This window comes from Diorhabda sublineata, chromosome 5, assembly GCF_026230105.1.
Source record: "Diorhabda sublineata isolate icDioSubl1.1 chromosome 5, icDioSubl1.1, whole genome shotgun sequence".
Classification (NCBI taxonomy): Eukaryota; Metazoa; Arthropoda; class Insecta; order Coleoptera; family Chrysomelidae; genus Diorhabda; species Diorhabda sublineata.
The window spans coordinates 16,035,433-16,050,255 of NC_079478.1; the positions used below are offsets into that span (position 1 = coordinate 16,035,433).

Genomic DNA, 14,823 nt, shown 5'->3' on the forward strand with positions numbered 1-14,823 from the left:
CTGTGAGTAGTTTAGTGCTGTGCTTTAGTGAAACAAGAAACAAAATGAGTGATGCAGATGCTCTTGTTGCTGCTGCTACTGCCATATTTATGTCCGCGCTTGTAGACCAACATGTGCATTGTTCAACAAGGTAAGTCGCTACCTTTTTACAAATACTTAACTTCTGTACTGTTATTTTTATAGATGAGGAAACCATTGTCTCCAATAAAATTTGTTAATAAAAATGGATTTCGACATTATTTATCAACACCCTAATTGATAACTTTTGAATTCCAGGAGGTTTTGGATTCGACCTAGTCTCGTTAATGGGAGAAAAAAGTACAGCACAACCGAATTTATAAAAGATTTATTGTTGGATGAAGTGGATCCGTTAAATTTAGAATATAGATGCAACGCTGGATTCAAAAATTTTTTCCGGATGAAGAGTTCTGATTTTGAAAAATTACTGGGAATGATAGGACCCATAATTTCAAAAAAAAAACACAACTTTCAGAAAAGCCATTCCTCCAAGTGAGCGCTTTGCAGTAACCATGCGCTTTTTAGCAAGTGGAGATTCATATTCGTCCTTGAGCTACCTGCTGAAGATGTCGAAACAAACAATTTCCTCCATCATACCAGATGTTTGTGCTGCACTCATCTCTGTACTTCAAGATGAAGTAAAAGTAAGTTAAAATAATATATAATAAATAATTACTGTTTCTTTGTGGTAATATGTCATAATTTTTTGTGCAAGCCTAGTGCAGTGACCACTGAGTCAAGAAGCTGGTAAATAAAATAATAAATGGTTCCTATTTGGCTCCTATTGGAATAGCAATAATTCCTAATAATTCTAGGTCCCGATTCGCCAGCCACAGTGGCGCAATGGTCAACTGTATTGACTAGTGACCAAAATCTTCATTAAAAAAAGTTCCTGTACTTAGAGCATTCAAAACTAATCGTATGTTTGATAATAGGTACAAAGGTATAAGAAAAAATTTGAAAATGAACTTATTTTATTAGATTTTTTCTCTCATAATAGTAATATTGTAATATAAAAGTATAAGAATTGTAATACAAAGGTATAAGAAAATTTTTTTTCTCTCATAATCATATTGTTATATAAAAGTAATTAGTTAGGGTGTTTACAATGAAAACATGTCTTCTAAACCAGGAATGTTCGACTGACTTTCAGCTTGAACATGGGTAGGAGTTAGAGTAGGTGAAGGAGAGTATTCAGATTGGAAAGTGCTACATTCGGAACCAGGTGATGACAATGGCGGGGTTGCAGTATTCTGTGGTGGATGGTGAGAGTAGCTATAGGGAGCTTGCGAATAAAATGCCGTGTTAGGACCACTGCAGCTAGCTTGAGGGATACCAGGGTTCTACATGCCAATTTCTGCCTCATACAAGACATGATTTATAGCATTTTGAACGGCAAATCTTGCTTGGGGTGAATTAAGTTTTCGTGTTTTTATTGCAATTTGCTCACCAAAAAGAGAATACTCATCCTTTGCATCTTCTTTTTTGTTTTGAATAGATTTCATAACATTCAGAGCTTCATTCAACAGTGGTGTCGTGATAGGAGGAGCTGCAAGAGGTCCGCGTTTTCTTTTAAATCCCAATTTAGGAGACCTGAATTCTCTTTCCTTGGGTGACTTTGTTACCGACGACACATCCTCTCTTTCCTTGTATTCATCACCAGCAGTGTCCTTGTTGACTTCACTGTCTCCAATTTGTTGCTTTTGTGAAACCTGTAAAAAAGAGAAAAAGAATATCTAGGTTATTAGTAATAATTAAATAAATATATTTAACACTTATTACATAAACATATTTATTTTCATTTTCAGAAACCAGAAAATGCATCTGATTGGAACATCATTGCGAAACAATTTCATGACCTATGGCAATACCCGAAATGCATCGGAGCGATCGACGGCAAGCGTATAACTCTACAAGCCCCATTTCACTCTGGATCTGAATTTTTTAACTACAAGTCTTTCCACAGTATCGTTTTACTCGCTATAGTGGACGCCTCTTACAATTTCATCTATGCAAACGTTGGTTGTCAGGGAAGAATTTCTGATGGTGGAGTGTTTAATAATACATCTTTCAAAGAACAACTTGATACTAACGCTTTACAACTTCCTCCACCATGTCCTTTACCAGGACGACAATTACCAATGCAGTATTGTCTTGTGGGAGATGAAGCGTTTCAATTAACTGTAAATTTAATGAAGCCATTTTCTGGTACATACGCAAGAGGATATAAGGAAAGAATATTCAACTACAGACTAAGTCGAGCCCGCAGAGTTTCCGAAAACGCTTTGGGTATTCTTTCATCTAGTTTTCGTGTGTTAAGGAAGCCGATGTTATTAGAACCAGATACAGCAACTAAAGTGACTTTGGCTACAGTTTACTTGCATAATTATTTAAGGAAAACATCATCACGATCTATCTATTCTCCAAATGAAATGTTTGACAAAGAATGCCCAGACAATGGAGAAGTAGATCCAGGTTTGTGGAGACGAGATTTATCATCATCTCAGCTTTCTAGCGGTCGAGCAGTCTCTAGAAGAAGTAATACCGAAGCACAGAATGAAAGACATGAATTTGCAGCATATTTTTGTTCGCCACAGGGTGAACTGCATTACCAATACAACAAATAAATTCGACATCTGATTTTCATTAGTACATTGTAAACATTTAAATTTTGTTTACCTTGGGAAACTATTGTAAATTATTGTACTTTAATGAATAAATAAAAACATTATTACTTACCTCAGTGTCCAATGTTTTTCTTGGTTTGTTTTTGTTAGCAAGGAATAACAATCGGCCATAGGCGAACCACTTGCTTTGGTAAATCTCATCTGTTCCACTGCCTGTTTTTTGAGAGTCCTTTTCTCTTTTCCTTTCGCGAGAAAACTGTGATTGGAAGTTTTTAATTTTTTTCTCTACCTCTGACTTTTCGATTCCAAAAGAAACTGCGATTTCTGTAAGTAAATCGTGCCTTTTGTTTTTTGTACTCTTCATTTGTAGAGTCCCAGAGTTGAGGGCGGTCTCTGTACATATCAATAAAATTTAATGTTTGTTCTTCTGTGAAATTCATTTTGATAAAACAATTAACTTTGGTAAAACACAATTGTAGAACCACTTCTCCCGTTGCGCACACAGGTTTTAACAAAACTAATGATTTAAAACTTTATTATCACGCTCAACAGGTCCAAACTTGGCAATTATTTCCATTCGACTGAAAATAAAAATGCACTTCATAGTGTGGACGCGGCTTTAGAAGGACACCCTTAATTTTTATTTGGTAAACATTTTACTAGTAAGAAAAGAAATTTACAGGTGTCTCTTCTTCCTGTATGCAAATATTTCAATCGGATTTCAAATTGGTGTTTAACGGTGGCGATATGTAATCTGTTCAATTTCACTTTAAAATGAATCTACAAGGATAAACAGTTCTCATAAAATGACATGCCTCAGGACGAAAAAGTTTAGCTTTGAAAAAAAATTATCTCAATACTATGCTGCAAAAGCAATTGGGATCAAAACATCCTGAGAGAAATTAACAGAAATACCATTAAATAATAAATGGATAGCACCAAAACAGCAGACAGAACAATTGAAAGGTGGTGACCAAATTTGAGTTTTTATTTTTTCCTAAAATTTTAGTTATACTCGAAATTTAAAATCCTGTAATTTTCGAGGACTAACCACGGGTATTTTTTCAATATTCCTGTTACATTATACGGGGGTGAAATTAGCAACCTTTACTTTATCTCATATCAAAATGAAGATTTATGAAATGAAATTATAACTTGAAATCCTTGTTTTATTTAAAAATATTTTTTATTCTTCACCTTTTTTTTCCAAAAACCAAAAGCTGCAGAGAAAAAAATAAACACAATAATTTAACTGTAGCAATTTGTTCTATTACACTTTATAGTATTAACTATTAACATAAAAATCACATCAACTAGTCCCAAAAATACCAGATTAAATACAAAAAAAACGCAAAAATCCAATTTGCAAGATAAGTTTCCTTTTATCTTTATACATTTTTATCGGCTATTTAATAGGTTTATAATGAGAAATGTTTTTCTTTTCAAAATAGGCAAACCAACATTAATAACCATATTAATAGCTGCTGAACAAAAACGAAACAATATGGCGTCTTAATGCTTAAATTATATGCGTTATATATTATTTATTGCTTGATATAATGTTACTTTCGCAATATCTAGGTCATACCTGGTGGATAACCCAGGTAATAGTCGTTTAATATATTGTTACGAACTCGTCCACTGATATAAACATTGAAGCTGGACTTGTTCCAAGATATTGTCGAAGCTACTATTTAGTGATTACACCAATCATTCCGTAGCTATTTCTTTGTAGTTTTTCTCAGACCTGTTTACATTATTTGAATGTAGCATTAAATTTTTGAACGATTAATGATATTCACAACTTCGACAACCAAAAAAGGTCCATTGGGGTTCCAAACTATCTTTATATAAAAATAAATTAGTTGGAGTCTTCAATTTGATATTATTGAAATTTTAACTGTGGTGTATTCGTGAATTTTTAGTAAACATGTTGGTTGCATCGTATCTGTAATGACCTATATACGAGGTATAAAGTGTGTCAGTCCCCGAAAATATCGAAGCAGTTCATGACATGATTTTATCAGACCGTCGAATTGGGCTAAAATGGATATCTGAAGCACTGAATATTTCATACGAACGCGTTCATCATATATCCTCGTATTATATAGGACGAATTATATACAAGTTATTACTGATTTTCAATCTTTAGAACGTTCAGCTTTCATCACTGTTAAAGATGACTATATCCTAGTGCCAAATGAAAAATTTATAACGGATTAGTTATTTTTCTTAAGCTTCCAAGTCTGTATTATCTAATACCGGCAGTACATTCTCGCTGGACTGACCCATGACCAGAAGAACGCGGGATCTTTCATCGTCTAAGATCATCTGCGATCGTTTAGTCTAGAAGTTGTCCGACAGCACAAATCGAAGGAACCAAGAGCATAGTGAAAAGTATCTTGCGAAAGTGTACACAATAATAAAGATCTCAACATACTATAATGTTTAGTGTACTTGGCAATGTCTCAAGCGAGCCGAATAAATAAACTATCGAGTTTACGCATTCCAAAAGGCATATATTATAATTATATTTTATGAAGATTTAAATCTTGTAAACTTTAATATATCAAGATTGAAACTTCATTTTTTGAATCGACTTTTTAACTCCAAATGAGTTCCATGAAACAATTTTCACACACCCGAAGAATTATCTACAAAGAATGTGGGTCATAGAATAATAAACATGTAATTCAATTGCTGATACGTATTTTTTATTTAATCAATAAATATTTGTTTAAATTATGTATCAAACAAACGTAAAATATAAATTATCACTATAAGAAATTAAGAAATCAAATTCGTATAAGTACTGTAACTAATAATTATGGTAACTTTAACAATGCTTATGTAAAAAATTTATGTAAAATTTCTAAGTACAGATAAAGTAAATACAACATAGAAACACATTGTAAAGTAGCACTGTGTTGTAGACCTTGGCATAAACATTCGCAATTGTGATTATTTTGTTGGTATGGATTTTTTCGTGTTATTCCACGTTAAACAATTTCTATTAGAATTATAAAGTTACAAAAATATTTTTGTGCCACTTTGTGTAAAATTTCTAAGTACAGCTAAAGTAAATACAACATAGAACACATTGTAAAGTAGCACTGTGTTGTAGACCTTGGCATAAACATTCGCAATTGTGATTATTTTGTTGGTATGGATTTTTTCGTGTTATTCCACGTTAAACAATTTCTGTTAGAATTATATAGTTACAAAAATATTTTTGTGTCACTTTGTCATATATATGAACCACATCGTGTGAAAATGAACCTTAAAAGAAATTATCAGAAATGTGGCATATTAATTCATTGTAATAGTCAATAAGCTATCATAGCTCTGAGCTCCCATGTCATAGACTGAAGTATGACGTGGTAGTGCCGAAAGAAGAAATATTCAATAAAGAAATGAAGTGACTAATTGTCTTTACAAAAGAAGCAAGAACGCCTTTTAATACACTGCAGCTTTTACGTTGTTCAGGAAAATGCTTAACCCCAAAAAGTTTCTTCAAAATTGCCACTAAATCTACACCTTGTCATAAATTTCCTTTCAGAGCACTGTTTTAGCAGAAACTGAGTATACAGCTGGACAATGGGAAGAAGGAAGAAACCCTAGAGCATCTAGTTCTAGAATTCCTCGTCAATGCAAGCATGCACAATAAATGCTTGGACAAAAGGCTGTCGATCTATTCTTGAAGTCAGGAGTTCATCAGCACTCTAATCTACATCTACATTGATCAGTTTATGAAAATGTCATCAAAATATATCATTCCAAGTTCCCTACTGAAATCACGAGAATGTTTCTTTCAGACGAATGAAACCTTAAGTTTACCATTATTTTACTTGAAATATATTGAAAGAACATATGAATTTTAGTTATACAACACTATATACAAGTAAATGTAACAATAATAATACATTTAATATAATTCTACTGAATAATGACAATTGCAAATAGTATTTTGGTTATAATTAATTTGATATTATATAAAGGAACTAACATTAATGTCCACACTATAATGTATCTTTGGGCTAACCAATGATGGTTGACCATATTCTTTGTATTAAAACTACTTTGTAAAAAAATATTTATTATGCAAGAAAATAATTAATTAAACGTTTCAATAATCCGACTAACGTACTCGATGTATTCCAAAACTATTAAGAACCTCGTATCTTTTTACAAACCGCTTTAAATACCAAAATCCTATTGTACACAAAAGCTATAAATAATTATATTTGTGATCATGAGAGTCACATCAATATAAAATAAAAATAAATAATTCAATAATTTAATGAAACTTCAAGTGTCTAAAGGTCACTTAGAATCGCTTAACTATGACGTTGGTTCCCATTAGGAGCAGTCAGTGTACAATAAATCTTAACGAATACAATAATAAATTTAAGTTAGGTAACTTTAGGATTCTTCACAGTCACATTAATATAAGACAAAAATTAAGTCACACAAGAGGTTGTATCTCTGTCTGTGTTACATTCGTGCAATGTTGCCTAATTTTAAATAGGAAATTATTATTTCAGAGTACACATAACATATTAATACAAAGGTTTAAGGTCGCGGTTAGTATTAAATAAATCTAATTAATACAGGTCTAACTTCTAATACTTTCCAACTCAGATATTCTTAGCTGTTTATTGAATCAATATTTTAAAAATCTTCAGTCACTAATTTTCACAATTGCATCTATCAAAATCGACAAAATGCGTCTAATTTTATATAAATAGAATAAAAACTATAGATGCAAAAACACTTTTAGTGGACACTCTAAGGATCAAGATACATAATTTAATGATAACTACCACTCGCACTCATTTTTTTTCAAATACAAATATTAATCCATAAATTACCAACAAGAAATAGAACATACTAATATCTAATCACTAAATTTTATCACTTAATCTAATGCTTTTGCAGCAAAGATTTCATACCACACCAACAACAAACCGGTTTTAATACTTATTATCCTTCCCCTTAAGTAATCTTACTTACTAACAATTCTTTTAAATATTAACTATTTACAAAAATATTCATTGGTGAATATCAGTGGAAGATCTTTTTTCCTCGATATAAAAAATAATTGACGTTTATATAAGAACCAACAAATGTGTTTACACTAAGTTTACCATTTTTTTACTTTACAAAGATTATTGTTAACTTATCTGGATAAATATGTGCATTATTATTGGCAATCAGTTTATGCCAATTTTGCTTGAAATAATGTACACATGTGATGATTAATTTTTAATAATTCCTTCAAAAAAAAAGCAACAATTCTAATCTTCTTAGTTAACATGTCGATTTAATTCACATTATTTTTTCATTTTATTGTAGATCTTTTCAATAACTCATAAGTTACAAATGTATGCCATAAACTAGTGTTTGCATTGTTGTGGTTTTATGGGTATACCACGAATCAGATTACTCTAGATTTGTGTCAGGTTAATTGTGACCTTCAAGTAGTTTTTTGAACAAGTTCCAAACATTTTTTTAACTTTTACAATTTATAGAGAAAGTGCTAAACAGAGCAATAAAAATGCTTATTCTCAGGAAATAGTAATTGCTTGGCATAAGGCTATTTGACTTGGCCATTGTGAAATCAGACAATACCTACAGGAGTATGAGAAACTGCAGAAGTAAATCATTTGATACCAGTCGGGTAGTCCCAGCAACCAATCCAGGCTCAAAACATTTTTCTTTTGTGGATTATAAGAATAATGTTGTTCACAAAAACACTCTTATGGGTAACCATTAAATAATATATTAGCCACCATAATGAGGGATGTTAGTCAAATTAAAATGTATAAATCTGGTGTTTCCTTATTTTACTTGTAATTAGCTATAAGCGGTCGTGTATTCTGCAAACTGCAAAAATGATCATTATTTTCGGTAAGCAATTTTACAAAGGTCACAGAACCTTATAGGATGACAGTTAATTTATATTACATTATAAATGTTGAGAAGGGCCCCCGTCAAGTGAAACAACGTGCGATTGGGAGAAAGTTGAAACACAAATACGGAAAATAACGATTACAGTTAAAGTACAACCTACATATCGATATCAAGGCTAAATTTCATCAAATTCAAATGTTTCAAAGAAATGTTTATTATTTTTAACAGTTACAACACTTTGTCACACATGTGCAGAAATATTTTAGCCCACGGGTGAAATTTAGTATTTTTTGTGTGACCCTAAGAAAGTGGAATTTGTTAATAATAAAGTTGCTACAGTTACAATAATTATCTTGTTAAAGGGTTAAACATATATGTATAACTTATAATGAGCAATATTTAATTCATAGGTTTCAAAATAAATCTATCGGTGAGTGGTGCTATTGATTAAAGGGAAGTTTCTTTAAAATGTATATTCGAACATAAAGTTTTACTATTGTATTCAGTTAGTGAAAAGACCTACAGTTCATTAATTTCTCTCATACATTATCATAACGTACATAACGATCAATGATAGTGATATACAGACAAACAACTAACTCGTTTCATAAGACCACAATCGTTTATAAGTTTCTCAAAAAGTTACCTCAAGTTCTGACTAGTAAAAACTAGTTTTAACGGAAGGGCTTTGTGAAAACTAATTTTCCCTAGTTTAAAGTAGAATTAACTAAAAACGGGTTTTAACTGTAACATATATAATGGAAGACTTTTAAGAAATATTATAACTTCTTTTCTATTGGAACTACAGCTGTACTCATTAAAGTAAATTGCATTGATCCCCTCCAGTTACAACACAATTTTGTATTTCGTTAATATATATGACAGGTGAGTAGAAAAAGCTTCAATATCCAAAAATATAATCAATTATTGGATGATTACACATTTATCACAAATTCAATTGATACTTTTCAAACTAAAGATATAGAATAAGCTGTTGCTACTACTTTATTGATCAACAGGCATTTGGAATCATATTCCAAAATGTTAATTCATGATATTTGTTATAGTAACTTACTGTGTCATGGCCGTGGAGCACAGAATATACTAAATATTTTCAGAAGCTAATAGTGTCAGATATAAAACTGCTCCACATTAATTAAGAAGTTTATTCAAAAAATGTAACACATTATAAAGTTGGAAATCAAATAGCCATCTACTATCGGATTTGTTCCTTTGGAAATTTAAGCTAGCGGCAAATTTATTAAAAAACTTGATGGAATTTACTTTAATGTAGTCGAATCCATTCGAATAAAGGGGAGTGGAAAAAGTAGCTCAAATAAGTTCTCGCGAATTTTACACTTCATTGCTTGCCATGGCAATAAAATGTTCTTATACATATACATATAAAAAATGATTTTTATTTATACCTTCGAAAAACATATCAAATGTGATACACAGTAGATTTGATGCACTTATCTTCAAAAATATGTTACTCGTATGGTTTCAAAATTATGGGAGTTAACAGAGGCACTTATATCGTTCATTTGTGTCTACTAAAAGTCTATTTTGTAAAATTTTGATATGCGTCAATTGAATAGTTCACTATTTACTAGACAAAGTTAATATGATTTCAATAAGCAGAATTTATGACAATTTGTATAAATTCCCCGATACTTATAATTTACAAGTTAACCAGTAAAATGGACCAAACTCAAACTATAAATTATGGCCCTTTGTCTAATTCAAACGTAATTACATTCACTATGGTCCCAACTGGTTTTCAGAAAACAATCTATATCAAATGTTTGGAAACTTGAATTCTGAAACCTTGATACATATTCATAATCAAAATATGAATAGCACTTTTATCAGAGACAAAGTGAAATCACCAAGTTCCCATATTTTCTTGTTAAATTATTGTGAGGTGTGTATAATCGGCATTAATCAATTTGATCAAAACGGCACAGACAATTGGAATGATTTAATGAAAAGATATCAATATAGAAGTCGATCAATTGAAAATGAGTTCTCATACACAAAAAACATTTCTATTGGCTATTAACGCAGTCAAAAAAGATGTATTATCACCATTCTATCTACCATTATATGTAATGTAAGGATATTGACGTGTAGGCGGTAATTTAAATAAAATTTAACAGAAACATCAATTAAAGGCAATGATTTTAGTTTTATGAAACGTATTGAAACCTCATCTCACCTATTTGTATCAAATGAATTCATTTCTAAATGTTTTTTACCATCAGAATCATGCGGGGGACTGGTTCCAAATTTATTAAAATGTGACATGCTGTTATCGTTTTCATAAGAGCTTGCTGATTTACGAGGGGAACATGTTTCCAAAATATCTCCAGAAGCATTTGAACTACTCCTTTTGTAACCGAAGCCGTTTATTTTAAACGGGGAAGTATTTTCGCTTAAAACAAGTGAACTATGACCTGTCCCATTAACATCCATGTTCACAATAGTACTGTGAGCATTCGAAGGTATTGCATCATCGAATGGTAGCTCTGGAATATTAATGTTAGAACTAGCTAGGTCATAACTGGTGTCGTTACTAATAGTTTTGTATGTTTCTGATCGAGTACTGGTTTGATTTTCAGAAGGTAAACTTGAAAACAAATCTTCCTGACTGAAATATCCCTTTTCGTTTTCTATAACCCCATTTACTGGGTATTGTAAGTGTTTGGGAGACCTAAATGTGAAATTATTAGCAAGTTTTGCAGGGGTGTTTGGTAAACTTCGTTGTTGTATCGCTGGACCATCTGAGGCATCGTATAATTTGTTAAGTACGTGGTTTTTATCAAATCTTTCTTTTTCTATTACAAATTCAGCAGGACATACCGGTTGTGGAGAACTTGGACTAACGGCAGACTTGAAGTCCGATGTTAAAGTAGGCCATTTACGATCTGCTTTCAAATCTCTCTCGATTGCTAAGTATTTACGCTTGGATTTATCAATATTATGAAATTTGAATCTCAGTCGTTTGAAAAAGAGTTTTTCTATGATAATTTGTTCTATTATTAGGCTAAGAATGAAATTTATCGCTGCGTATAATAAAAGGTAAAGTCTAAAATTAAAATCTTCCGGTAATTCCAACTCAAATTGATCTGATATAATCTTTGCTGGATACAAAGCTAAATAAACAGATACAGCTGTCATAAGTAGCGAAGATATAATGAGGCCATAATTGGAGAAAATATTTTTCCTATATGGATTACCTTTGGAAAAAACTATAGCTAAAATAATATACTGGAAACTAGATATTGTGTAAATAGTATAATTTTCAACGCAAGCTACGTTATCGTCCTCTGAATCCACGGTTGCGTTGAGGGGAACATACCATGGTTCAGATTTTAAATGTTCAAAGGCTGTTAATTGAAATACAGCTAATAATAAAATATGCATAAGTAAACTAACTATTGGAGATACACTAACTAAACTGCTAAGAGGAGTTTCTTTCACTAATTTTCCCGGATATGATTCTGTACGCCCAAAGAAGAATGCAACTATAGATATTATGAATAAGTCAATGTACAAATATTCAATATCAGTCAAATTTGATTCTATACTATAAAGGATCATCACTGATATTAATTGGCATAAAGAATACCCTGCCATATATTTAAATATACCGAAACTGGTAACCAAAGCTGCTCTTCCTTCTTGGATGACATTTAATACACAATCTATGTTCGGGTTTCTTGACGTAAACGGTGAAGCTACTGATGATTCAGCTTCTGATAGAGAAATTCCAGTATGTGCTGCTCTGAGGGCACCACAATCATTTGCACCATCTCCACACATAGCTGCAAACAAATATAGAAACGAAATAATTCAAAATTATTTTTTTTCAAATTTTACTTTTACTTACCTACACAATATCCTAAGACTTGCAGCTCTTGAACAAGCTGTTGCTTTTGGTCAGGAGCCATTCGTGCGAATATTGTACCTGTCAGTGAAAATTTAATAATTTTAAAATTGATATTTTCATGTCTAATTCTTAGATAAAAGTATTCAATGCAAAACGGTTTTATACAATGAAACTGGAAAAAAGTGTATAATGCAACGAAAGTATTTAATGTATCCTGAAGATTTGGCCACATTATCAATTTAGATGCTTTCCAGTTGACAGAATTTTAGTAATGACGCTAAATTTTAGGGTAGGTCATACCCACTATGACAGAGCTAGTAAAAAAGGTGTTATTTATCTTTTTTGCTTGGAATAGATCTCAAAATTGTATGTTTTTTCAAAGTATTTTATCACGAAAATATGAAATTTTGAGAAGTAAATGAAAATATATAAATTTGGAAATACTTGAGTTTTAATGTTATTTAGATAAAGACATTTAAAAATATTGTAAAAATACCTATTTTCCTAGCGAGATAATTCTTTGCCTTTTAATAAATAAGTGGTTTGTTAAAGTTTCTATTTATAATTAAATAATTAAAGGATTATCTCAACTTAGAACGTGAATATGTATCTTCCAATAAAAGATAACATACAGAAATACTTGAAATATTGCACATAAGATATTGAGACCATAATTCAGTACTGTTTTTAATCTAGTAGCCATTTCGTAAACATTTCAAATCTTTATGAGGATAAGCGAATAAGGTATTCCTAAAACTTCACCAAACAAATATCCACTATAATCAGTAGAAAGGGTACAAATAACACAAACACAAGGGCGTTTTCAACATAAAATTATCTACTTTTATGTCATTCCTAGAAACTTAATTTTTATATACACTGGCATACCTAAAGAGAACTCTAAACAATAAATAAAAAAAATTATTACCAACTTCAAATCATCTGGGGTTTGTAGGTTTGGTTTATAATTTTTATGTGTTCTTGATTACATAATAATATAAAAATGTCTATAATTTTAATACAAAAGTTGATATGATCCACAGAAAGGAAAAAAACTCATGTTTATTTGTTTGGTACAGAGTAGTGAAAAAGTAAGAAACAGCTAAGCTTTTCCTGATGGTTTGAATAATTCTAAATTCCATTAATGTACTACTAATATATTTTGTTAATTGTTAAGCTTTTCACTGAAATGATGAATGGGAAGTAACGAAGCGATATATTTTTCTTATTTATTAAACTCACACTTACCTCTCGTACAAATCCTCGGTATCAATTCTGGATAATGTTCTCTTATAACACTCCAAACTTTTCCAGTCATAGCAAATCTATAATTATTCAACATAACGCTAGGCCGTTTAGATCCAGTTACTAATGTGCTATTTGTGATAGTTTGAAGTTGACTTTCCATGGTATCCAAACTCATAATGCTTGTGGAATAGGATAAAGTGCTTAGATCGGTCGGCAGCTTAACTTTTGTGCTAGTTAGGGTGTAGAATAGATTAGGTGGATGGTTAGAGTCGCAGTTAATAGTTATTATACTTTGGCCTGGAGGAACTATTTCACAATCTTTAGCTACGCTAAGTGCAGTTAAAATGTTATCACCTGAAAAAGATCAAATTTAAATATAAGAGAATTGAATTTCAAAAATATGTTATAAATAAACAATAATTTCACAATATATTACATTCAAATTACTACTTTTTGAATAGATTATTATATTAAAATAATTGACAGATAAAATATGACTGAAGATACTCAACTAGTGCAAATATGAAAGGATTGTTTTTACTTACCAGTGACCATTATAACTCTTATATTAGCATCATTCAGTTCCTGGATACATGGAGTAGTTAGTGGTTTTAATCTGTTCTCTAATACGATCAAACCCAATAAATCCAAGTCTTTTTCAATAACCTCTCTTTGTACCTTTTGAACCTTAATATAACTCATCTTTAGCACTTTATGGGCGATGGCTATAACTCTGTAACCTTCCTGGGTATAGCTTTCTAAAATATCATCGAAATTTGGTGGTACAGAATCTGGATTAACAAATTTTAGAACCATTTCTGGCGATCCTTTACAATAATATTCAAAATGAGTACCATCTAGACGTCTCATTATCACCCCCATTCTTTGTGAACTACTAGAAAACGGAAATTCGCGTATTATACCGATTTGGAGATCGCCAATGGGGTTTTGTTGTACATTTGGACCATTTTTGGGTGGTTTTAAAACTGTGGGAAATAACATGTTAAATTTGTTGTTATCAGCAACTTCGGGCTCTTCCATGGACCATTTCGTACTTTCAAACATCTGAAACCAAATTAATAATAAATTAGAATGTATTTTTATAATTTCCCATACAAGTGAATG

The 14,823-nt window shown here is 31.3% G+C and overlaps 2 protein-coding genes across 4 annotated transcripts in view; one reads left to right on the forward strand and one right to left on the reverse strand.

The window, feature by feature from the left end:
- The first annotated feature begins 44 nt into the window (after positions 1-44).
- LOC130444432 (uncharacterized) lies at positions 45-2,756 on the forward strand. The gene is made up of 3 exons (XM_056779555.1): positions 45-130; positions 488-662; positions 1,827-2,756. Exons 1-3 carry the CDS (start codon positions 45-47, stop codon positions 2,643-2,645), a joined length of 1,080 nt encoding a protein of 359 aa, XP_056635533.1. The 3' UTR covers positions 2,646-2,756.
- A 2,546-nt stretch (positions 2,757-5,302) lies between these two features.
- LOC130444014 (polyamine-transporting ATPase 13A3-like) overlaps positions 5,303-14,823 on the reverse strand; it is a 69,427-nt gene continuing 59,906 nt past the window's right edge. For all 3 annotated transcript variants that reach the window (XM_056778970.1, XM_056778968.1, XM_056778969.1), the window contains 4 exons: positions 14,244-14,763; positions 13,699-14,052; positions 12,451-12,528; positions 5,303-12,385 (listed from right to left, as the gene is read on the reverse strand). In XM_056778970.1, the coding sequence (XP_056634948.1) occupies positions 10,773-12,385; positions 12,451-12,528; positions 13,699-14,052; positions 14,244-14,763 (2,565 nt within the window). In that variant the 3' untranslated portion in view covers positions 5,303-10,772. The remainder of the gene's footprint in view (positions 12,386-12,450; positions 12,529-13,698; positions 14,053-14,243; positions 14,764-14,823) is intronic.

What these genes read in the sequence shown, in the direction of transcription:
- LOC130444432 (XM_056779555.1), top strand. Translation starts at nt 45, where the DNA reads ATGAGTGATGCAGATGCTCTTGTTGCTGCTGCTACTGCCATATTTATG. An exon ending in CATGTGCATTGTTCAACAAG is followed by an intron (nt 131 to 487) that starts GTAAGTCGCTAC and finishes AAAAAACACAAC; the next exon opens with TTTCAGAAAAGCCATTCCTC. An exon ending in TACTTCAAGATGAAGTAAAA is followed by an intron (nt 663 to 1,826) that starts GTAAGTTAAAAT and finishes TTTCATTTTCAG; the next exon opens with AAACCAGAAAATGCATCTGA.